The sequence below is a fragment of the Amblyraja radiata genome, chromosome 4 (genome assembly GCF_010909765.2).
Source record: "Amblyraja radiata isolate CabotCenter1 chromosome 4, sAmbRad1.1.pri, whole genome shotgun sequence".
NCBI classification, from domain to species: domain Eukaryota; kingdom Metazoa; phylum Chordata; class Chondrichthyes; order Rajiformes; family Rajidae; genus Amblyraja; species Amblyraja radiata.
Window position 1 is genome coordinate 80,166,390 of NC_045959.1, and position 24,905 is coordinate 80,191,294.

At 46.5% G+C, this 24,905-nt stretch overlaps 1 protein-coding gene across 4 annotated transcripts in view; it reads left to right on the forward strand.

Annotated features, from left to right (window-relative positions):
• Positions 1-24,905, forward strand: part of mtfr1 (mitochondrial fission regulator 1) — a 46,256-nt gene that overhangs the window by 19,238 nt on the left and 2,113 nt on the right. For all 4 annotated transcript variants that reach the window (XM_033019803.1, XM_033019800.1, XM_033019801.1 and 1 more), the window contains 4 exons: positions 203-324; positions 6,434-6,615; positions 20,509-20,737; positions 23,864-24,029. In XM_033019803.1, coding sequence (XP_032875694.1) covers positions 203-324; positions 6,434-6,615; positions 20,509-20,737; positions 23,864-24,029 — 699 coding nt within the window. The remainder of the gene's footprint in view (positions 1-202; positions 325-6,433; positions 6,616-20,508; positions 20,738-23,863; positions 24,030-24,905) is intronic.

A 24,905-nucleotide genomic window follows, 5' to 3' on the forward strand; every position in this document is an offset into this window, starting at 1 on the left:
CTGAACCACAACAGGCTGTTTACATTATTCTATCCACAGGGCCATTTACTGAAGAATTTTGTTCCATAACTAGAAATCTTGCTATTATGTAGCCATGCTCAAAAATAACACGCTGATCTTTTTAAGCATTCTATCAATACTTGAACTTTTTTTTGCCTTGTGAAAACTGAATCATTAATTTGCTTTAAAACATCTTGAACAGATTTTTCATGGCTTCAGAGAAGCGGCTCAGAATTCGTCTGAAGCACAGGATGGGACAGTTACTTCCCTGGTTGATGTAGGGTGGATTATTGGTGATCCAGGTGATTCCTTTACCAAGCTGAGGTATGTTTTATTGTCATTCTATAGATTAAAAAATCTTGTAGTGTATGTAGTTTTGGTTGTGTTGACTATTGTAGCTCCCAGTCTCGGCAGGAATTTAGCAATGCTTCAAATGTTTTCACAATGAGGTTGTTAGCACTCAACACTAAACTATAGCACCAAAGTTTGTAATATATTTTGTTCAGTGTACAATGCTTGTCTTGTCAGTTTAGTTCAGGGGTCAGCAACCTTGTTCTCCATAGGGGCCAGGACCCATGTCTGAGCGGATGGCGGGCCACATCTATCGCCATAGTGTAACACTTGGTATTGTTTTTCGTATTAGTTTTCACGTTTTTCAATTAGTTTTCTGCATAGAAATGTAGAAAATAGGTGCAGGAGGAGGCCATTTGGCCCTTCGAGCCAGCACCGCCATTTATTGTGATCATGGCTGATCGTCCCCAATCAATAACCCGTGCCTGCCTTCTCCCCATATCTCTTGATTCCACTAGCCCCTAGAGCTCTATCTAACTCTCTTAAATCCATCCAGTGATTTGGTCTCCATTGCCCTCTGTGGCAGGGAATTCCATAAATTCACAACTCTCTGGGTGAAAACGTTTTTTTTCACCTCAGTCTTAAATGGCCTCCCCTTTATTCTAAGACTGTGGCCCCTGGTTCTGGACTCGCCCAACATTGGGGACATTTTTCCTGCATCTAGCTTGTCCAGTCCTTTTATAATTTTATATGTTTCTATAAGTTCCCACGTCCCTCGCATGTTCTGGGACTGGCTGCAGTTCCTAGATCAGCACGCGTCCCCGGAACTGGCTGCAGTTCCCAGGTCGGCTCGCCTGCCCCCCGGGACTAGCTGTAGCGCCCAGGTCGGCTCACCTGCCCCAGGATTGGCTGTAGCTCCCAGGTTGGCTTGTCTGCCCCGGGACTGGCTTAGAGCCCAGATCGGCTCGTTTGCCCCAGGTCTCGCTATTGTGCCCAGGTCGCCTGCGTGCCCAGGAGCTGGCTGCAGTTCCCAGGTCCGTTGCGTGCCCCGGGGCTGGCTGCAGTTCCCAGGTCGCCTGTGTGCCCCAGGACTGGCTGCACTTCCCAGGTCGCCTGCGTGGCCCCCATTAAATTCTGCTTCAACATCATATATATTGTTATCTGTATGTTCAGATCTCTTTAAGGTTTTGTCCTCCATTTCCATTGTCTAACCCTCCTGTTTTCCTAAAATTCCACACATAGATCCCGTTCCCCGCAACTTTCTTGCTGGCAGATTCTGTGATTGTCTGTTTCAAATTTGAGCTTTTGAATTTCTTCCTTGTATTGTTGGCATAACCTTGTTTGATTGTTTAGAGCTTCTATAAAATCTACTTGATTTACCAAGCTTTTATTTACCCCTGCTAATGTAGCTTCCTGCAAATTGAAGGCGCCCTGGCTGAGAACTATCATTATACAGGGGTGGGGTGCTGGAAGATTAGAGGGTGGCTAATGTCATGCTTCTAGTTAAGGGCTGCAAGGAAAAGCCTGGGAACTAGACTAATGAGCCTAACATCTGTGGTAGGCAAGTTAATGGAGAGGATTCTGAGGTATAAAGTTAATGGAGAGGATTCTGAGGTATAAGATGTGCATTTGGAGAGATGGGGGCTGATTAGAGATTGTCAGCATGGTTCTGTACATGGAGGATAATGTCCTACGAATCTTGACTTTATTGAAGAAGTTACCAAAAAGTTTGGTGAGGGCAAAGCCATGAATGTTGTCTATATGGACTTCAACAAGGCATGTTTTTGCATGGTAGGCTGCTCTGGAATGGTAGATTGTGTGGGATCCAGGGAGAGCCAGCCGACTGGGTAGAGAATTGGCTCAGTGGAAGGAAGCAGAGGGTGATGGTGATTTGTTTTACAGACTGGAAGCCTTTGACTAGTGTTTAAGAAAGAACTAGATGCTGGAACAATCGAAGGTAGACATAAAATGCTGGGGAAACTCAGCAGGTGAGGCAGCATCTATGGAGAGAAGGAATAGGTGACGTTTTGAGTCGAGACCCTTCAGACTGATGACGGGGGGGGGCAGGAAAGAGAAAGGAAGTAGGCGGAGACATTAGGACTTGTGGGAGAACTGGGAAGGGGTGGGAATGCAGGGAGAAAGCAAGGGCTATCTAAAATTAGAGGTCAACATTCATACCGCTAGGGTGCAAACTACCCAAGCGAAATATGAGGTGCTGTTCCTCCAATTTGCACTGGGCCTCACTCTGGCAATGGAGGAGGCCCAGGACTGTGGAGACCGTTCCCTCCGTAATTCCCTGGTCAATTTGTCCCTTCCCACCCAAACCACCCCCTCCACGGGTACTTTTCCGTGCAACTGCAGGAAATATATAATAGGTTCAGTAGTAGGCTATTTGGCCCTTCGAGCCAGCACCACCATTCAATGTGATCATAGCTGATCATCCACAATCAAGTTCAAGTTACAATTATTGTCACACGCACCAATTGGCACAGTGAGATTTGGGTTACCATCAGCCATACAAATAAAAAGAACACAATACTCAATAGAATTTAACATAAACATCCCCACACAACGGAATCAACATTTTCACTGTGATGGAAGCCAATCAGTACACCATTCCTGCCTTCTCCCCATATCCCCTGACTCTGCTATCTTTAAGCCCTATCTAGCTCTCTCTTGAAAGTATCCAGAGAACTGGCCTCCACCGCCCTCTGAGGCAGAGAATTCCACAGACTCACAACTCTCTGTGAGAAAAAATGTTTCCTCATCTTTGTTATGAATGTCTTACCCCTTATTCTTAAAATGTGGCTCCGGGTTTTGGACGCCCCCAACATCGGGAACTTGTTTCCTGCCTCTAGCGTGTCCAAACCCTTAATAATCTTTTATGCTTCAATAAGATCCCTCATCCTTCTAAATTTCAGAGTGTGCAAGCCCAGCCGTTCCATTCTCTTCGCATATGACAGTCCCGCCTTCCTGGGAATTAACCTTGTGAACCTACGCTGCACTCCCTCAACACTTGTCGCTGTACCTCCCCCCTCGACACCAACCAAGGACCCAATCAGTCTTTCTAGGTGAACCTGCACCTCCTCCAACCTCATCTACTGCATCCGCTGATATAGGTGTCAACTTCTCTGCATCGGCGAGACCAAGTGCAGGCTCGGCGATCACTTCGCTGATCACCTCCATTCAGTCCGTGTTAACCAACCTAATCGCCCGGTTGCTCAGCACTTCAACTCCCCCTTCCCAGCTCTCCCACAAGTCCTACTGTCTCCGCCCACTTCCTTTCTCTTCCCCCTCCTCCCGACATCAGTCTGAAGAAGGGACTCGACCCGAAACGTCGCCTATTCCTTCTTTCCATAGATGCTGCCTCACCTGCTGAGTTTCTCCAGCATTATTTGTCAGCCTTTGACTAGTGGTGTGCCTTGGTGATGCTGGGCTCATTGTTGCAGGAATTGCCTTTATCTGCTGACAGCTGGGACATTATCCTTTACCTAGTAGCCATTTTTCCCATTCCCTGTGTATATGATTGTTATAAATTATAGATGTCATTACTTTGCTTATCATATGAACTTTGTACCAGCCAGTTATGCCTTGCAATCTAAACAGTACTCAAAACTAATTATCGCCTCATCCAACATGGTCTTTAATTAACTTTGCTCTGCTGGCCAAACATCCTTCTCCCATATGTAAGCTCTCAGGTTGACCATTTTACAAGGTTTTCCCATTTTCCTATTTGTAGAGATTTCTCCTTCAGAGACAAAATTAAAATGGGGAAAATAAATTGATATTTCCGCCAAGTCTGATGTTATATGCTCAGCTGTTAAATAATGGTGGGGACTTACTGTCATTGCTGATAAAATGACAATAAAAGAGAAAAATATCCCATAGGAATGCATCTCTGCTTAAAACATTGGATTAAGGTTTGTATTGTAGAGATACAGAGAGTTTCCTTGGAATGCGACTCCTCAGTAATGTGGAGAGTCTCCTGTATTTTATTTTCTTCTTAAGAAACAATAAACTGACAGGTTTCTTAGCTTGGGTGGGGTGAAAGGATGAGGATAGAATTTGCTTAATAATGTGATTCATATGGCATAATCCTGAATATAGTTTATTCAATTGAATTTTTCAATATGCCATCGTTTTCTATTTTCACCTTTTCAAGATATCTTTACAAATAATGTATATTGCTATGCCTGAACTTGGGAAATAAGTTGATGAAAATGCAATTTAATCTATAAATATTGTAAATAGGTATTTAAGGTTTTAGACAATATCTGCATTTCACTACAAATTAATCTGCAAGTTGCAGCTATTGATGTAGTTAGTATTGGTATACAGCATTCTTTATTTGATCAAGGCATTCATAGGGAAAAGATTTTAATGGAATAAAAATCCATGATTGCATCTAAAATTCAGCATAGTTTACTCTCTAAGTGTAAAGGCTCACTGATCCTCAATCCCATCCAGAGTGTCTGGTTCAGGAATATTATTTTGGTGTATTTGTCCTTTACCTTGCAGTAATAGCCGGTCAGTAATTTCCTGGATGAAAGTCTTACAGTACACCCTTGTATTAAGCACCTCTTTATAACAGATTTCTGTTATAGCGGACAGACCTTCCGGCCTTCGCCAGGTCAGGCTTTCTCCCCAGCCACTTCCAGGAGACTTGCCACACCTGGCTCGCACCACCCCCCTGGCCACTTGCAGGCCAGGCCGCCAACACCGCACTCAGCCCGCACCACCTCCCGTGCTGCTTCCAAGCTGGGCTGCTGACACTGGCCTTCCAGGCCAGACCTACTGTTGCAGCCGTCACCGCCAGGCTGAATCTAACCTGCTCTCCGGCCACCCGTGGGCCATGACTAATGACCTTGCCAATCCTCGTCTATCCCCCTGTCCGCCAGCAGGCCGAGGCTGTGATCTTGCCTGTTTTCCAGGCCCAATTCCAGACCGAGAATGAAGAATGGTGTCGACCCGAAATGTCACCTGTCCATGTTCTCCAGAGATGCTACCTGACCCGCTGAGTTACTCCAGTATTTTGTCACCTTTTGTGTATTAACCAGCATCTGCAATTCATTGTTTCTTTTAGACTTTACAGATACAGCGCGGAAACAAGTCATTCAGCCCAGAGTCTGTGCCGATCAGTGATCACATCGTACACCAGCTGTACCCTACACACTAGGAACAATTTATAATTTACAGAAGCCAATTAACCTACAAATCTGTACATCTTTGGAGTGTGTGAGAAAACCAGAGAACCCGGAGGAACATGTAGAAAATAGGTGCAGGAGTAGGCCATTTGGCCCTTTGAGCCAGCATTCGATATGATGACTCATAATCCTAAATCAGTTCCCTATACCTACTTTCTCCCCCATATCCCTCGATTCCGTTAGCCCTAAGAGCTATATCTAACTCGAAAACATTCAGTGAATTGGTCTCCTGCTTTCTGTGGCAGAGAATTCCACAGATTCACAACTCTCTGGGTGAAAAAGTATTTTCTCAATCCACGCGGTCACATGGAGAATTTACACACTCTCTACAGACAGCAAATATAGTCTCTGACGCTGTAAGGCAGCAACTCTGCCGCCCCTTACTACTTATATAATGATATTCTATAATTCAGTAATCCAGTACTCAGTTATATCGGCCAATCGGCATTAATGGATCCCATTTCTCACCCACATGGTCCATTATAACGAGGGTTTATGCACAATGGCAATTGTGTTATCACATACTTTGAAACTATTTATGTAAAGTCTGTGTATGCCCAGCTCAATTGCATTTTTAAGCAAAATGCTAGCACAAAAGGTCCTGAGATTGATGTTCCCTTTAAAGTATATCATAGTACAAATCATTAAATATGTTTCTATTATTTGTATACTTACATTTGTAATATTTGGTAATGCATGACACTTTTAATATCTGGCCATTGTAATAATTAAGCAACCAGATGGAAAAAATAGCACGCTTTGTGTGTTTAAGATATGGCCTATGAATTGAATCTATCAATCATTGTCTCATTTTTATCAACCGGAAATTATGGGAATTTGGGGATTTTAATTAAGTTGTTGAGTTCTTGCCATGTTACTTCTTGTCTGCACAAATCCCATGCTAACCTTGCTGAGCATCAAGTCTTTTGTTTTGCAAGACCTTTCACCAGGGAAGCTTCCCTGCCAAATATGAGGAACCTCACAACAGAACCTGGGACTTCCACAGTGGTCAGTGATGTAGCACTGGAAAAAATCAACATATTGGAGAATGAACTTGCTAAACTACAGAAGCAGATTGCAATGATTGTTACGGTACAAGAACAAAGCAATCTCCCAGCAGGTATGTACAATTTTTAAGTGGCAGGCATTTAAATACAACCTATTAATTTTTAATATTTGCCCCTATTCTGGCCATTGCTTTGCTCGCCAAGTGATGATAAACAATTTTGATTACTTGTTTAATTTATGTCATTAAGTAGTGACAGCCCTGAAAGTAAGAGTTAAAATTGGCATGTCGCCAATGTACTGCTACGGTTGTTCTGGGAGATTTCAACATGCAGGTATACTGGGAAAATCAGATTGGTACTGGATCTCAAGAAAGAGAGTTTGTGGAGTGCCTCCGTGATGGATTCTTATAGCAGCTTGTACTGAAGCCTACTAGGGAGAAGGCAATTCTGGATTTAGTGTTGTGTAATGAACCTGATTTGATAAGGGAACTCGAGGTAAAGGAGCCATTAGGTGGTAGTGACCATAATATGATTAGTATTAATCTACAATTTGTGTGGGAGAAGGAAAATCCGAGTGCCAGTATTACAATTGAACAAAGGGGACTATGGAGCCATGAGGGAGGAGCTGGCCAAAGGTGACTGGAAAGATACCCTAGCAGGGATGACAGTGGAACAACAATGACTGGTATTTCTGGGAATAATTCAGAAGCTGCAGGATCAGTTCATTCCAAAGAGAAAGGGGAGTAAGGGGCGACTGTGGCTGACAACGGAAGTCGGGGACAGTATAAAAATAAAAGAGAAGAAGTATAACACAGCAAAGATGAGCGTGTGCCAGAGAATTGGGAAACTTTTAAAGAGCAACAGAAGATGACTAAAGGCAATATGGGGAGGAAAGATGAGGTACGTAGGTATGCTAGCCAAGAATATAAAGGGGGATAGTAAAAGCTTCTTTAAGTATGTGAAGAGGAAAAAATTAGCTAAGACCAAAGTTGGACCTGTGAAGATTGAAACAGGTGAATTTATTATGGAGAACACGGAAATGGCAGATGAGTTGAACTGGTACTTTGTTTGTGTCTTTAGTGAAGACGGATCCAATCTCCCTGATGTACTAGTGGCCAGAGGATCTAGGGTGACGGAGGAACGGAAGGAAATTTACATTAGGGAGGAATGATGTTGGTTAGACTGATGGGACTAAATCCCCCGGGTCTGATGGTCTGCATCCCAGGGTACATAAGGAAGTGGCTCTAGAAATTGTGAAAGCATTGGTGATAGTTTTCCAATGTTCTATCGACTCAAATCAGTTCCTGTGGATTGGCGGGCAGCTAATGTTATCCCACTTTTTAAGGAAGACTGGAGAGAGAAAACGGAATTATAGACGAGTTACCCTGACATCGGTGGTGGGGAAGATGCTGGAGTCAATTATAAAAGATGAAATAGCAGCACATTTGGATAGCAGTAACAGGATCGGTCAGCATAGATTTACGAAGCGGAAATCATGTTTGACTAATCTTCTGGAATTTTTTGAGGATGTAACTAGGAAAATGGACAAGGGAGAGCCACTGGATGTAGTGTACCTGGACTTTCAGAAAGCATTTGATAAGGTCCCACATTAGAGAGTAGTGGGCAAAATTGCCTTTACCAACCAAGATGGCGCCTGCCTGCGGGGACTTTTGCGGAGCACCAGAACATAAAAGGTTCACCTACAACTTTTACCAACTTACCTGCATAAGGGAAACGGCAGTAATCTGTGCCGTTTCAGACAAGCTGCTTGGGCAGCTGAAAGCCCTGGCTTTCGCGATCTCCTGCAGCTGCGGGAGCCCCGGACTTTAAACTTTCCCACGCTGGCTGTGAAACTCCTGACCCGACTGAGGATCCCAGGTACGGTACCTGGAAACCCCGGGATGACTTCCAGAGCCGACGGGCTAGATCTCCCAGAAACAATGAAGCTGGAGCTGCTGACTTTGGGGGAACCCCCGTTCGTAACAGAGCTGGAGCTGCCGTCTGTGAAGGAATCCCCGTTCCAGCCCAGGTCCGCAGAAACAGCAGGTTTCTGGAACCTGGAAACAAAGGGGAAGCCTCCATTGTGTCCGGAAACGTGGCCGACGGGCAGGACTTCAGGTCAGAATGAAGCGCAGGGGACTTCGGCCCCCTCTCCCTACTATCCTACTGGCCAACGTACAGTCCCTTGAAAACAAAGTGGAGGACTTAAGGGCAAGGCTGCTTTATCAAAGGGAGCTGAGGGAATGCTCTGTGTTCTGTTTCACAGAGACATGGCTCACCCACAGCTCCCCAGACTCAGCGGTCCAGCCTGAAGGGTTCTCCATCCACCGTAGGGACCGTACCCTGGCATCTACGAAAGGGAGAGGAGGGGGCGTCAGCCGAGAGAAGGGGGCGTCAGCCTCATGGTCAACTCTGTGTGGTGCGCAGACGTGGCAGTCCTGTCCAACTCCTACTCTCCGCACCTGGAACATCTGGTGGTAAAGTGCCGTCCCTGCTACCTCGCAAGGGAATTCACCTCCATCATCCTGACCGCGGTCTACATCCCACCCAAGGCAGACGTCCGTCTGGCACTGGAGGAGCTGCACGCCGTGGTCAACAAACACCAGACGTCATACCCCGAGGCATTTACCACCATTGCTGGGGACTTCAATAAGGCAAACCTCAAGAAATCACACCCTAACTTCCACCAACATGTCTCCTGCTGCACCAGAGGACATAACACCCTCGACCACTGCTACACCACCATCAAGAATGCCCATCACGTTCAAGTTCAAGTGAGTTTATTGTCATGTGTCCCTGAGAGGACAATGAAATTCGTGCTTTGCTTCAGCACAACAGAACATAGTAGGCATTGACTACAAAACACATGAATAAATAAACTGATGAAGTGCAAATAACAGATAATGGGTTATTAATGTTCAGAGTTTTGTCCGAGCCAGGTTTAATAGCCTGATGGCTGTGGGGAAGTAGCTATTCCTGAACTGGTCGTTGCAGTCTTCAGGCTCCTGTACCTTCTACCTGAAGGTAGCAGGGAGATGCGTGTGTGGCCAGGATGGCGTTGGGTCTTTGATGATACTGCCAGCCTTTTTGAGGCAGCGACTTCGATAAATCCCCTCGATGGAAGGAAGGTCAGAGCCGATGATGAACTGGGCAGTGTTTACTACTTTTTGTAGTCTTTTCCTCTCCAGGGCGCTCAAGTTGCCGAACCAAGCCACGATGCAACCGGTCAGCATGCTCTCTACTGTGCACCTGTAGAAGTTAGAGAGAGTCCTCCTTAACAAACCGACTCTCCGTAATCTTATCAGGAAGTAGAGGCGCTGATGTGCTTTCTTGATAATTGCATCAGTGTTCTCGGACCAGGAAAGATCTTCAGAGATGTGCACGCCCAGGAATTTGAAGCTCGACCCTTTCAACCATCGACCCATTGATATAAACGGGACTGTGGGTCCCCATCTTACTCCTTCCAAAGTCCACAATCAGTTCCTTGGTTTTGCTGGCGTTGAGGGCCAGGTTATTGTGCTGGCACCATATGGACAGTTCCTCGATCTCTCTTCTATACTTGGACTCATCCCCATCAGTGATACGTCCCACAACAGTGGTGTCGTCAGCGAACTTCATGATGGAGTTCGCACTATGACCAGCTACGCAGTCATGAGTATAGAGTGAGTACAGCAGGGGGCTGAGCACACAGCCTTGAGGTGCTCCCGTGCTGATTCTTATCGAGTCTGACACATTTCCACCAATACGAACAGACTGGTCTGTGGATGAGGAAGTCGAGAATCCAATTGCAGAGGGATGCGCAGAGACCCAGTTCTGCGAGTTTGGTAACCAGCTTGGAGGGGATGATAGTATTAAATGCCGAGCTGTAATCAATGAATAACAGCCTGACATATGAGTTTTTGGTGTCCAAGTGGTCCAGAGTGGAGTGGAGGGCCAGCGAGATCGCATCCACCGTTGATCTGTTGTGGCGTTAATCGAACTGCAGTGGGTCCAGGTTTTTGTCGAGGTAGGAGTTGATTTGCTCCATGATCAACCTCTCGAAGCACTTCATCACCCCAGGCGTTAGTGCCACAGGTCAATAGTCATTGAGGCACGCCACCTTACTTTTTTTGGGCACTGGTATAATTGATGCCCTTTTGAAGCAGGTGGGAACCTCAGACCTCAGTAGTGAAAGGTTGAAAATGTCCGTAAAAACTCCAGCCAGTTGGTCCGCACAGGTTTTTAGAACACGACCAGGTATACCATCAGGTCCAGGCGCTTTTCGAGGGTTTACCCCTCTGAAGGGTTGCCTGACGTCGGCCTCTGTTACTGGGATTGAAATACCATCACAGCGAATGGGGGCTCGGGAAGGCACATCAGTATTCTCCCTATCAAAGCGTGCGTAAAACGCATTAGGCTCACAGGGAGTGACGTTTCGCCGACATTTGAGCTGCCTCCTGATTTCGCCTTGTAGGAGGTGATTGCATTCAGGCCCCGCCACAGCTGCCAAACATCTGTCTCATCCTCCAGCTTGGAGCAGAAGTTCCTTTTGGCCTTTTTGATGGCCTATCGTTCTATCCCTCGCCCTCACTTCGGTAAATCCGACCATGTGCTGCTTCTTCCTGCCTACAGGCAGCAATTGAAGAGCGCACCCCCAGAAGTGAGGACAGTACAGAGCTGGTCGGGGGGGGGGGGGGGGGGGCCGAGGAACGACTCCAGGACTGTTTGGAGTCTGTAGACTGGGCTATGTTCAAGGACTCGGCAGCGGACTTGAACGAATACGCCACAGTCGTTACAGACTTCTTAAAGAAATGTGTAGAGGACTGCATCCCCACAAAAACCTTCCGAGTGTTTCCCGATCAGAAACCTTGGATGAACTTTGAGATCCGCACTCTTCTGAAGTCCACACACCGGGCATTCACGTCCGATGATACAGTGGCCTACAAGAAGTCCAGATACGACCTTGGTAAGGCCATCAAAAAGGCCAAAAGGGACCTGCTCCAAACTGGAGGATGAGACAGATGTTCGGCAGCTGTGGCGGGGCCTGAATGCAATCACCTCCTACAAGGCGAAACCAGGAGGCAGCTCGAATGTCAGCGAAACATCACTCCCTGGCGAGCTCAATGCGTTTTACGCACGCTTTGATAGCGAGAATACTGATGTGCCTTCCCGATCCCCCATTCGCTGTGATGGCATTTCAGTCACAGTCACCGAGGCCGACGTCAGGAAATCCTTCAGGGGGGTGAACCCTCGAAAAGCGCCTGGACCTGATGGTATACCCGGTCGTGTTCTAAAAACCTGTGCGGACCAACTGGCTGGAGTTTTTACGGACATTTTCAACTTCTCAATTCTGAGGTCTGAGGTCCCCACCTGCTTTAAAAGGGCATCAATTATACCAGTGCCCAAGAAGAGTAAGATGGCGTGCCTCAATGACTATCGACCAGTGGCACTAACGCCGGTGGTGATGAAGTACTTTGAGAGGATGATCATGGAGCAAATCAACTCCTACCTCGACAAAAACCTGGACCCACTGCAGTTCGCTTACCGCCACAACAGATGAACGGTGGATGCGATCTCGCTGGCCCTCCACTCCTCTCTGGACCACTTGGACAACAAAAACTCATATGTCAGGCTGTTATTCATCGATTACAGCTCGGCATTTAACACAATCATCCCCTCCAAGCTGGTTACCAAACTCGCAGAACTGGGTCTCTGCGCATCCCTCTGCAATTGGATCCTCGACTTCCTCATTCACAGACCACAGTCTGTTCGTATTGGTGGAAATGTGTCAGCCTCGATAACAATCAGCACGGGAGCACCTCAAGGCTGCGTGCTCAGTCCCTTGCTGTACTCACTCTATACTCATGACTGCGTAGCTGGTCACAGTACGAACTCCAACATCAAGTTCGCTGACGACACCACTGTTGTGGGACGTATCACTGATGGGGATGAGTCAGAGTATAGAAGAGAGATCGAGCAATTGTCCATATGGTGCCAGCACAATAACCTGGCATCTCAACACCAGCAAAACCAAGGAACTGATTGTGGACTTTGGAAGGAGTAGGATGGGGACCCACAGCCCCGTTTATATCAACGGGTCGATGGTTGAAAGGGTCAAGAGCTTTAAATTCCTGGGCGTGCACATCTCTGAAGATCTTTCCTGGTCCGAGAACACTAATGCAATTATCAAGAAAGCTCATCAGCGCCTCTACTTCCTGAGAAGACTACGGAGAGTCGGTTTGTCAAGGAGGACTCTCTCTAACTTCTACAGGTGCACAGTAGAGAGCATGCTGACCGGTTGCATCGTGGCTTGATTCGGCAACTTGAGTGCCCTGCAAAGGAAAAGACTACAAAAAGTAGTAAACGTTGCCCAGTCCATCATCGGCTCTGACCTTCCTTCCATCGAGGGGATTTGTCGCAGTCGCTGCCTCAAAAAGGCTGGCAGTATCATCAAAGACCCAACACCATCCTGGCCACACACTCATCTCCCTGCTACCTTCAGGTAGAAGGTACAGGAGCCTGAAGACTGCAACAACCAGGTTCAGGAATAGCTACTTCCCCACAGCCATCAGGCTATTAAACCTGGCTCGGACAAAACTTTGATTTTTAATAACCAATTATCTGTTATTTGCACTTTATCATTTTATTTATTCATCTGTGTATATATTTATATTATAGTATATGGACACATTGATCTGTTTTGTAGTAAATGCCTTCTATGTTCTGTGTGCTGAAGCAAAGCAAGAATTTCATTGTCCTATCAGGGACACATGACAATAAACTCACTTGAAATTGAACTTTAAATTAGAGCGCATGGTATTGGGGGCAGGGTACTGACATGGATAGAACATTGGTTGGCAGACAGGAAACAAAGAGTAGGGATTAACGGGTCCCTTTCAGAATGGCAAGCAGTGACTAGTGGGCTACCGTAAGGCTTGGTGCTGGGACCGCAGCTATTTGCAATATGCATTGATGATGTAGATGAAGGGATTAAAAGTAACATCAGCAAATTTGCAGATGACACAAAGCTGGGTGCAGTGTGAACTGTGAGGAGGATGCTATGAGAATGCAGGGTGACTTGGACAGGTTGGGTGAGTGGGTAGATGCATGGCAGATGCAGTTTAATGTAGATAAATGTGAGGTTAAGGCAGATTATTATCTGAATGGTGTCAAGTTAGGAAAAGGGGTAGAAGTACAAAGAGATCTGGGGGGGTCCTTGTGCATCAGTCACTGAAAGTAATCATGCAGGTACAGCAGGCAGTGAAGAAAGCTAATGACATATTGACCTTCATAACGAGGAGTTGAGTATAGGAGCAAAGAGGTAATTCTGCAGTTGTACAGGGCCCTAGTGAGACCACACCTGGAGTATTGCGTGCAGTTTTGGTCTCCAAATTTGAGGAAGGATGTACTTACAATTGAGGGAGTGCAGCGTAGGTTCACGAGGTTAATTCCCGGGATGGCAGGACTGTCGTATGTTGTTAGAATGGAGCTGCTGCAGGGCTCTCACTTAACTTTTTTTTCCCTGTTGCCAGCCGGGCAACCTTGACAACTTTTTAGGTTGCCAAATTACAGTTTAGGTGGTCATTTAAGATGGTTTCCATGATGCGTGCGGCACTTTGATTGGTCAGTGGCACCCAGGCAACTGTTAATTTCGAGCCCTGGGCTGGGCTTGTATACTCTGGAATTTAGGATGAGAGGGAATCTTATTGAAACATATAAGATTATTTTTACTAGAGGCAGGGGCCACACTTTAAGAATAAAGGGTAAGCGATTAGAACGGAGATGAGAAAAAACTTTTTCACACGGAGGGTTATGAATCTGTGGAATGCAGTCAGATCCATTGTGATGTCATTAGAGAGACCATCTCGTTTATTTTCTAAGTTATTTGAGATTTGTGAACATTTTCATAAATTACTCGAGAAATAATGCATGTAATTTTCAGATAAGGCAATTTTTAATTTCACGGGATAAATCTCTACCGGAATATGTAAAAATATTACCGTTAGCGCATCGTTTCTTCGAGTAGATTGCACACGAACAGATAAACACACACACACAGAATTTTATAGTTATACTAGACCCAGTGTTTGTGGGGGAGGAGGGAGGAGCTGCGGCATCACACTCACACTATCCACCCCCCAAACACACAGGTGGGGGGAGGGGGAGACGGGGTGGGGAGAGGGGAGAGTGAGAAGAGGGGGGGGAGGGGAGGAGGAAATGGGAGAGATTTGGGAGGTAGAGCAGAGCGTGGTAGGGGGAGAGAGGGGTGGGAGAAGGAGGGAGGAGGGGGAGTAGGGAAGGGAAGGAGGAGGGAGAGGGGGAAGAGTGTGGAGGGAGGGGGATAGTGGTAGGGGGCGGGGGGAGAGTGGGATGGGAGGGGGAGAGGGGAAAGAGTGGGGAGGGAGAGTGGGAGGGGGAGAGAAGTTGGGGAGGGAGGGGGAGAGGGGTAGCGGGAGTGGTGGAAGAGGGACAGGGGGAGTGGTGGAAGAGGGACAGAGGGGTGGGGGAGAGAGGGGAGGGGGAGAGAGGGGTGGGGGAGGGAGAGGGGTGGGGTAAGGGGGAGAGAAGTGGAAGAGTGGGGAGGGAAGGGTAGGAGGAGTGGTAGAAGAGGGATGGGGTAGGGGGCAAGGGGAGAGGGAATGGGGGTGGGAGGAGAGGAGTAGGGGAGGGGAGGAGAGAGGGTAGGGGAGAGAAGTGTGGGGGAGGAGGGCAAGGATGGAGATGGGGTAAGGGGTAGAGGGAGAAGAATGGGGGGGTGAGGGAGTGAGGAGAGGGAGATGGAGAGGGGGAGGAGAGGGGGATGGGGAGGGGGAGAGATGTGGGGGAGGGGAGGAGGGAGATGGGGTAGGGGAGGGAGGGGGAGAGTGGTAGGGGGAGAGGGGGGAGAGAAGTGGAAGAGTGGGGAGGGAGGGGGAGAGGCGTAGGGGGAGTGGTGGAAGAGGTATAGAGGGGTTGGGGGAGGGAGAGGGGCGGCGTAAGGGGAGAGAAGTGGAAGAGGGGAGGGAGGGGTAGGGGGAGTGGTGGAAGAGGGACAGAGGGGAGGGTGCGGGGGAGAGAGGGAAGGGGTGGGGTAGAGAGGGAAGGTGGGTGGGGAGAGGGATGGGAGAGGGAGAGGGGTGAGGAAGGAGATGGAGAGGGGGAGGAGAGGGGTGGGGGAGGCGAGGAGAGGGGAGGGGGAGGGGGTAGGGAGATGGGGTAGAGGGGGAAGAGTGTGGATGGAGGGGGAAGAGTGGGGAGGGGGAAAGGGGTGGGGGAGAGGGGGAAGGGTGGGGGAGGGAAGGGGGGTAGGTGGAAGGTAGGGGGCGGGGGGTGGGGGAGAGAGGGAAGGGGGTGGGGGAGGGAAGGGGGGGGGGAGAAGGAGGGAGGGAGAGGGGGAGGAGAGAGGGATGGGGGAGAGGGATGGGGGAGGGGAGGAGGAAGATGGGGTTGGGGAAGGAGGGGTTAGAGTGTGGAGGGAGGGGGAGAGGGAAGGGGTGGGGGAGAGAGGAATGGGGGAGGGGGAGAGAGGTGTGGGGGTGGAGGGATGGGGCAGGGGAGGGGAGGGTGAGGTAAGAGTGTGGAGGGAGGGAGAGAGGGGTGGGGGGAGAGAGGGGAAATAGTGGGGAGGGAGAGTGGAAGGGGGAGGGGTAGGGACAGTCCATCTGTTCCCCATTCCCTTTCACCCCCAATCCTCTTTCTCTATTCCCACACACGTGATGCCGAGCTTCGACAGGCTGCGGGGGTGGGGGGGAGGGGCTGGGGCTGCTGCAAAGGCATATTTAAATTAATCCATTCCGATTGGACATCTGTGAACATTGGGCATTGTGACATCACACGATGGAATGTTCACCAGGGGCTGGGGCTGGTGCAAAGGCATATTTAAATGGATCCATTCCGATTGGACATCTGTGAGCATTGGGCATTGTGACATCACACGATGGAACGTTGCATTGTGACATCACACAATTGAACGTTCACCAACATGTTATGGCTGAGAGCTGTTTTATTTTTACATTTTGGGGGGGGGGTGGGGGGAGGATTTTATTTTAAAAAGTGTACATAAACACGACAAAATTTAATCAGGAGTGGATACTTGGAATGGAAAGTGAAATCTCTACCGAAATGGAAAACATCTCGGCGATTCTGCGTCTGGTGTCGGCGTAGCAAGGAATCAAAGACTGGCAGCCAGAAGTCAGGCAGGCGGCAGTCAGCCGGCAGCCACAGAGTTTTAAATATAGAGTAGACCAAGTACCCTGTTTCTACAACGGCATTTGCGGGGGGGGGGGGGGAGAGAGGAGGAGGAAACGGGACAGATTTGGGAGGGAAAGGAGAGCGGGGCAGGGGGTGAGAGAGGGGGATGGGGAGAGAGGTGTGGGGGGGGGGTGAGGAGAGGGAAACAGAAACATAGAAATTAGGTGCAGGAGTAGGCCATTCGGCCCTTCGAGCCTGCACTGCCATTCAATATGATCATGGCTGATCATCCAACTCAGTATCCTGTACCTGCCTTCTCTCCATACCCCCTGATCCCTTTAGCCACAAGGGCCACATCTAACTCTTTCTTAAATATAGCCAATGAACTGGCCTCAACTACCTTCTGTGGCAGAGAATTCCAGAGATTCACCACTCTCTGTGTGAAAAATGTTTTTCTCATCTCGGTCCTAAAAGATTTCCCCCTTATCCTTAAACTGTGACCCCTTGTTCTGGACTTCCCCAACATCGGGAACAATCTTCCTGCATCTAGCCTGTCCAATCCCTTAAGAATTTTGTAAGTTTCTATAAGATCCCCCCTCAATCTTCTAAATTCTAGCGAGTACAAGCCGAGTCTATCCAGTCTTTCTTCATATGAAAGTCCTGACATCCCAGGAATCAGTCTGGTTAACCTTCTCTGTACTCCCTCTATGGCAAGAATGTCTTTGGCAAGGGAGATGGAGAGGGGTGGGGGAGGGGAGGGGAAGAGAGAGGGGAGGGGGAGAGTGGTTCGGGGGAGGGGGGACGGAGGGGAGGAGGGAGATGGGGTAGGGGAGAGAGGGGGAAGAGTGTGGAGGGAGGGGGAAGAGTGGGGAGGGAGAAGGGGGGTGGGAGGAGGAGGGGAGAGGGTAAGGAGATGGAGAGGGGGAGAAGAGAGGGGAGGAGAGAGGGATGGGGGAGGGGGAGAGTGGTGGGGGGGAGGGAGGGGAGGAGGAGGATGGGGAGGGGAGGGAAGGAGAAGATTGTGGAGGGAGGGGGTCGGGGGAGAGGGGAAAAGTGCGGAGGGAGAGTGGGAGGGGGAGGGGGGGAGAAGTGAAAGAGTGGGGAGGGTGGTAGGGGGGTGGAAGAGGGACAGAGGGGAAGGGTAGGGGGAGAGGGGTGGGGGACGGAGAGGGGTGGGGAGAAGTGGAAGTGGGGAGGGAGGGGTAGGAGGAGTGGTGGAAGAGGGACAGAGGTAGGGGGAAGGGGGCAGGGGGAGAGAGGGAAGGGGGTGGGGTAGAAAGGGAAGGGGGGTGGGGGGAGGAGAGGGAGGGGTGAGGAGAGGGAGATGGAGAGAGCGGTAGGGGAGGGGAGGGAGGCGGGGTAGGGGAAGAGTGGGGAGGGGGTGGGGGAGAGATGGAAGGGGGTGGGGGCGAAAGGGGGGGAGGCGGTGGGGGAGAGAGGGAAGGCGGTGGGGGAGAGAGGGAAGGGGGTTGGGGGAGAGAGGGAAGGGGGGTGGGGGAGAGAGGGAAGGGGGGTGGGAGGAGGAGGGAGGGGGGTGAGGAGAGGGAGATGGGGAGAGGGATGGGGAGGGGGAGAGTGGTGTGGGGGGGGGAGGGAGGGGTAAGAGTGGAGGGAGGGGGAGAGGGGTGGGGGGAGAGGGGAAATAATGGTGAGGGAGAGTGGAAGGGGGAGGGGTAGGGACAGTCCATCTGTTCCCCATTCCCTTTCACCCCCAATCCTCTTTCTCTATTCCCACACACGTGATGCCGAGCTTCGACACGGGCTGCGGGGGTGGGGGGGAGGGGCTGGGACTGCTGCAAAGGCATATGTAAATGGATCCATTCCGATTGGACATCTGTGAGCATTGGGCATTGTGACATCACACGATGGAACGTTCACCAACATTCTATGGGTGAGAAGCAGTTTTCTTTTGAAATTTTGGGGGGGTGAGAAGGATTTTATTAAAAATGTGTACATAAACACGACAAAATCAGGAGTGGATACTGAGAATGAAAAGTGAAATCTCTACTGAAATGGAAAAAATCTCGGCGATTCTGCGTCTGGTGTTGGCGTAGCAACGAATCAAAGGCTGGCAGCCACAAGTCAGGCAGAAAGCCGGCCGGCAGCCACATACCTTTATATAATAATAGATAGATAAGGATGGAAGACAAAGGGTAATTTCAGGAAGGGATTTATACTGCTGCCATGAGTTCATGACATAAGTGTTGTCATCTAATTGATCGTTCATTTTTAACCAACAGACTTTTATGCTTATTTATGTAACTTCATTCCTTTCCCCCCCGTGTGGTTAATTTCATCATCCTTAAAACCCTGATTAAGGAGATACATAAAGTATACTTTCAACCACCCGTGGGGAATGATGAGTGCTGGTTCCATGGGAATTGCTCAAAAAATAATGTTAAGTCATGCACGTGTATTCTATGCATGAACCTTTACATAAATTGCTGAACTCTGAAATCTCCTTACGCTTTTAAACAACAATACAATATTATATTTTAATGCTAAGCAGTATTGCTATAAAAGAGCAAAAATAAATCAATTGAATGAATGTTCTCACCATCATGCTGCCAAATTTTCAAAATATGTTGCTGTGAATCAACCAAATGCATTAGTCTATAGGAAAGAACTGGTTTAAATCGAAGGTAGGCACAAAATTCTGGAGTATGCTGCGTCTCTGGAGAGAAGAAATGGGTGACGTTTCGGGTCGAGACCCCTTTTCAGACTAGAAGGGTCTCGGCCCGAAACGCCACTCACGTAGTCCTTTTTTCCAGAGATGCTGCTTACCCTCTGAATTACTCCAGCTTTTTATGTCTATCTTCTGCAGTTCCTTCCTATATAATTATCAGTTCAAACTTTACTTAAACTAAAATTTACTGAGAGGTTATTTTCGTAACCAACATTATTTTTTCTTGTTTTTATGCATGAGACCTGTGCTAGGCCACCATTAAAATTAAAAAATTCTAAAAGGAGGTGCAATTTCACAATTCCTCTGCCGCTTCCATATCAGTGAAATCCTGTTTGGTGGAAAGATCTATGTTCAACCCGCATGATGAAATTTGGAGCGAGTGAGACATTGTTAGACAAAAATGCTGGAGAAACTCAGCGGGTGCAGCAGCATCTGTGGAGCAAAGGAAATAGGAAACGTTTCGGGCCAAAACCCTTCTTCAGACTGATGTGAGGGTAGTGGGGGGGCGGGAAGAAGAAAGTAAGAGGATGGGGCTGAGGAATAGCTGAGAAGGGGAGGAGACAGTTGGGACTACCTGAAATTAAAGAAGTCAATGTTCATACCGCTGAAGTACAAACTGCCCAAGCGAAATATGAGGTGCTGCTCCTCCAATTTACGGTGGTCCTCACTCTGGCCATGGAGGAGGTCCAGGACAGAAAGGTCGTATTCGGAATGGGAGGGGGAGTTGAAGTGCTGAGCCACCGGGAGATCAGGTTGGTTATTGCGAACCGAGCGGAGGTGTTCTAGTGGAGTATATCATGTTTGCAGGGGAAATTTTTCCTTGAACACTGAAAGGAAATTATAAAATTATTAGCACTTTGTGTAGCTTTACTACAGTAAATTCAGAGCCAACAGCTTTCTTGGTAATATTATTGGATTTTTTGTCGTCACCGTGTCACATAGCATGGGAGTGGGCCTTTCGGTACACAAGGTTTGCACCGATCATCAATCAAGTTTAGATTAATACTACGTATGTAACTAGATAAAAGAAACATCAAAATTATAGAATATGTAGAAATTTATTTTCTGGGTATGATTTGTGAATTTACCGTGTTGAGAACAGTCTTGGGCATTTTAATAACTCAAACCATACGATCTTTCTGTATTTTTGTTTTGATTTTTTTTGTTTTAGTGACATGTGACACTGTTCCTCATCATGTTCTGCCATTACCACCACCACCTCCACCTTTACCTCCCCCACCTCCTTTCCACCGGAGTGTGTCTGCAATTGACCTCATCAAAGAAAGAAGGGGAAAGAAAGTTGACAACGGTCAGAACCTACATTGTCCTAAACAACAAATGCCAAACATGCTGGAAGTTCTTAAGGACATCAGCAAGGTGAAACTTCGATCAGTGAGGAAGTATGTAATTTTTATACTTGGCTGGTGTTGTCCCTCATATTTCATTAACTTGTGCAGTATGTTTGGTCAGGCAGTGCCAATACAGATGCTGATTAGTTGAATCAGTTTGTCTTGGGTTTTGAAAGTGGTAAATGTTGACGATATGAGACATTGCTCGAGCCATCCCACATTTGCATTCAAGATTATCCTGGTATTGTTATGTGAACTGATTGTTCCCAAATAAGACCATTTTGGGAACAAAAAAATGGGAAGATGCTTATGGCATCCTCTGGAGAGAGGTTTGGTGTAGATATGCCAAGCATGACTTTCTATGTATGTCAATGTATGGCGATGATAAGGGTTGATAGAAGGGTGCCAGGGTGTGTGGGGACCATTGGGAATGGAAAAAATATGTGATGGAGCACAATAGTTTTGCTGATGCATCCTCGTGTCCAATAGCTGTTGCTATGTTGGATAGCAAGGGAACCCAAGTTCATAAAATATTTCAATTTTTATTTATTCCCTCATTGGATGTGGTCGCTTTTGACAATGTCACGTTCTTGCCCATGCCTAATTGCCCTTGAACTGTGGAGGCAGTTATGAGTGAGCCACAGTATTCTGGAGTTGTGATCAGTTGTCAAATCAGGTAAACAATTAAAGAACATATTTGAACTTGAATTGTGTTGTTACTGAGAGTCGGTCTTAAAATTTTGATTATTAAATTCCCCAGCTGCCATGGTGGTATTCTGGGTGAAAGGTTCATAACTGTGGCTGCTTAACAATTAAGCTTCCATACCTCGGAAGCTTTTGTATTTTAGCAATGTAATCTGTATAAACAGGACAATTATGCTTTTTATAAGGAATTGAACAGCACACAAGGAATTCAACAGCAAATAAAGAGATCATTTTAAAGCAAAACAGCAAGACATAAATAACGGCTAACAAATTCTTTTAACAAAACAATTACAAAAAAAAGTATATAAGGCAGCAAGAAGGATTTTTAAACATTGCCTCAGTTGTGCATCAAAGTATAATAATAGCGATGTGCAATTTTAGAATCTTAGTCATACTCATCCAGCACAGAAACGGGCCCTTCAGCCCAACTTGTTCATGCTGATCAAGATCTAGGCTAGTACTATTTGGCATGTATCCTTCTAAACCCTTCCTATCCATGTGCTTGTCCGAGTGTCATATAAATGTTCCCTCACCTTCCTCCTCTGGCAGTTTGTTCCATATACCTACTACCCTCTGAGATGGGGGGGGGGGGGGTAAAAATGAATCCACAACCAAGTTTCTAAGTAATTGCAAACACTTATAGCCATACAGCACAGAAACAGATCCTCAAACTAATGTATATGGGGAATAGAAAACAACATCTAACACCCAAAAGACCTATGGTTTAAAGAAGGCCGGCAAATGTACAGATTTGAAGGAGGAGCAAAAACAAAATCAGTGAAGAATTTGAATCAGTAACGAGCAATATTAAAATTATATAGTTACAAGATACAGTAATAAGGTAGCAGGACAGCGGAGGTTAATCTGAGTTGGGTTGAGAATTCTGTCACAGCAGTTCTTTAATACAGTCTAATAATAAATTCACCTTGATGATAAGGATTGTGCGTCTTGGTATGCTTTCTTGACACTAATCTCAAAATGAAAGGTAATTTATTGGCAGTTTATTTGGGGGGGGGTGAGTTTCCAATAACTTGTTTCAATATGTTCCTACCTCCACAAGGAAAGATACATTTGGTACTTGTAAACGAAGATAACTATTTTTTCATTGTATTTTAATTTTTTTATTTATCAGGTTAATAACACACAACTAATGACACAAACCGTCAAAGAAATCTTCCACTGATTTTTCAGAAATAATATAAGAGTGGAAAATAGATTCCTTCCGATGGAACTGTTCAATGCGCGGGATAGAGTGTCCATTGTATTAAATAGAAACCTGTACATGGTGTTAAATGTAAGACATGCTATTTTATGGCATGGGTATGGCACAAGTTGATGAGCAAGGTTTAGGAAAAATGTATTGGGGGGGGGAGGGGGGAATGTCTGCTTGCATTGACGGTTTTAAAAACATGTAAACAAATGGTTATTGCTGGGTTAGTATTTATATTTAAGCATTGATTTTACTTTGTAATAGGAATAAAGTTAGAAGTGGGAAAAGTTGATCAACTTCCACTTTTTGATGCTGACAGCAGCCTAACCACTCCCTTGGTTGAATTCTACCAAGTCAGTACCATGTATTGTATCCAAAATAGTGACGTATAATGATAAAATACATTTATAGTCAAACTTATTATGAATAATAAATTGCTTACGTAAGTCGGCATGCAGCACTTTTTTCATGAAGTTCATTTGTTTGAACTACCATCATTACAGTACAGATCTTGCATTGCAAGATGTTTGAAGTCCAGACTTTTAGATAAAATATTATAATTTGCTCATGTGATTAACAGAACCGTTGATTTTTTTTCTTCAAACAGGGCAACATTGTTCTGTAATTTGCATATGATGAAATGTAAATCTTTTTTGTAAATCAAATTAACAAAAGAGCAACCAAGAACCATCATAGAGTGCAGTTTATTTATGAATTCCTTCTCATATTTTTCTCCCGTAGCTGTCCTGGGGTTTGAGTTTGCGAGTTCTTTCCTCCATTTCTTTTAGTTGGATGTGTTCCAATACAATATATTTGCTTTTATTTGCCGATTTACAGTAGTAAGACTTTGCGTGAGTGTGTGTCCTGGTTAATATCTCCCAGTGTTTTTAAGATTTTTGACCTTATGCTGATGAGGAAATTATTCCACAACTTAAAGCTCCAGAGGAACCTTGCGCAGTATCATCTTTATTTTTTAGTTTCATTTTTTTTCCAGAAAGGAGGTAAAAAGCACAACTCCTCCCCACTCAGTTATTCTACTATCTGTAAAATATTAAAGGCCAACTAACTGCCCTGAGCTCTGTCTCTACCGTCTCACCATAGCAAATCCATCAGCAAATGAGTCTCCTTTAGCGTTGCAAATTGTGCCTACAAAGCAATTTCCAAACTCGGCAGCTAATAAAAGGTATTCGTGACTTTTAGAATTCATGACTGCTTCCGGAACATAACCCCTCTAAGTTAAGGGTTCACTCATTTCATGACAGATCTGTTGATGATGTAAAGTCCAAACGAGACGAATGTTCAGACAATCCAACAGATTTGATAGCGGCAGCTTTGAAACGGAAATTTGCACATCGCTACAAGAATGACAGCTCTGGTGAAAGTGGTTCTTCAGATTCTGACTTCAAGGCAAGCACAGAACTACCAAAGGTAAGTGGGAAAATTAAAGTAGTTACTCACGTTTCAATGCATTGATCTTCATGATTTCAAAGACGGTACTTTGCATTTTAGTGGTCATTCCTTTGCACAACCTTTGTGAAAAGGTTTTCAGAAAATAGCCTTTCAGAAAATACCAGGTTTTTTTTTTAATGCCTTATTCTCTCCCATTCGTTATTCTTCACAGGGTCTTGGTGAGACCACACCTGGAGTATTGCGTACAGTTTTGGTCTCCTTATCTGAGGAAAGACATTCTTGCCATAGAGGGAGTACAGAGAAGGTTCACCAGACTGATTCCTGGGATGGCAGGACTTTCATATGAAGAAAGACTGGATAGACTCGGCTTGTACACGCTGGAATTCAGAAGATTGAGGGGGGATCTTATAGAAACTTACAAAATTCTTAAGGGGTTGGACAGGCTAGATGCAGGAAGATTATTCCCGATGTTGGGGAAGTCCAGAACTAGGGGTCACAGTTTAAGGATAAGAGGGAAGTCTTTTAGGACCGAGATGAGAAAATCATTTTTTACACAGAGTGGTGAATCTGTGGAATTCTCTGCCACAGAAGGTAGTTGAGGCCAGTTCATTGGCTATATTTAAGAGGGAGTTAGATGTGGCCCTTGTGGCTAAAGGGATCAGGGGGTATGGAGAGATGGCAGGGATGGGATACTGAGTTGGATGATCAGCCATGATCATATCGAATGGCGGTGCAGGCTCGAAGGGCCTAATGGCCAACTCCTGCACCTATTTTCTATGTTTCTATGTTCACCTTTAATCCTTCCTGCATCATCTTTTGAAAACCATCTCAAAAGGTATTTTTTTAACTAAATCATTCCCACTGTGGTTTGGTATTCACTTTTTAATTTGTATT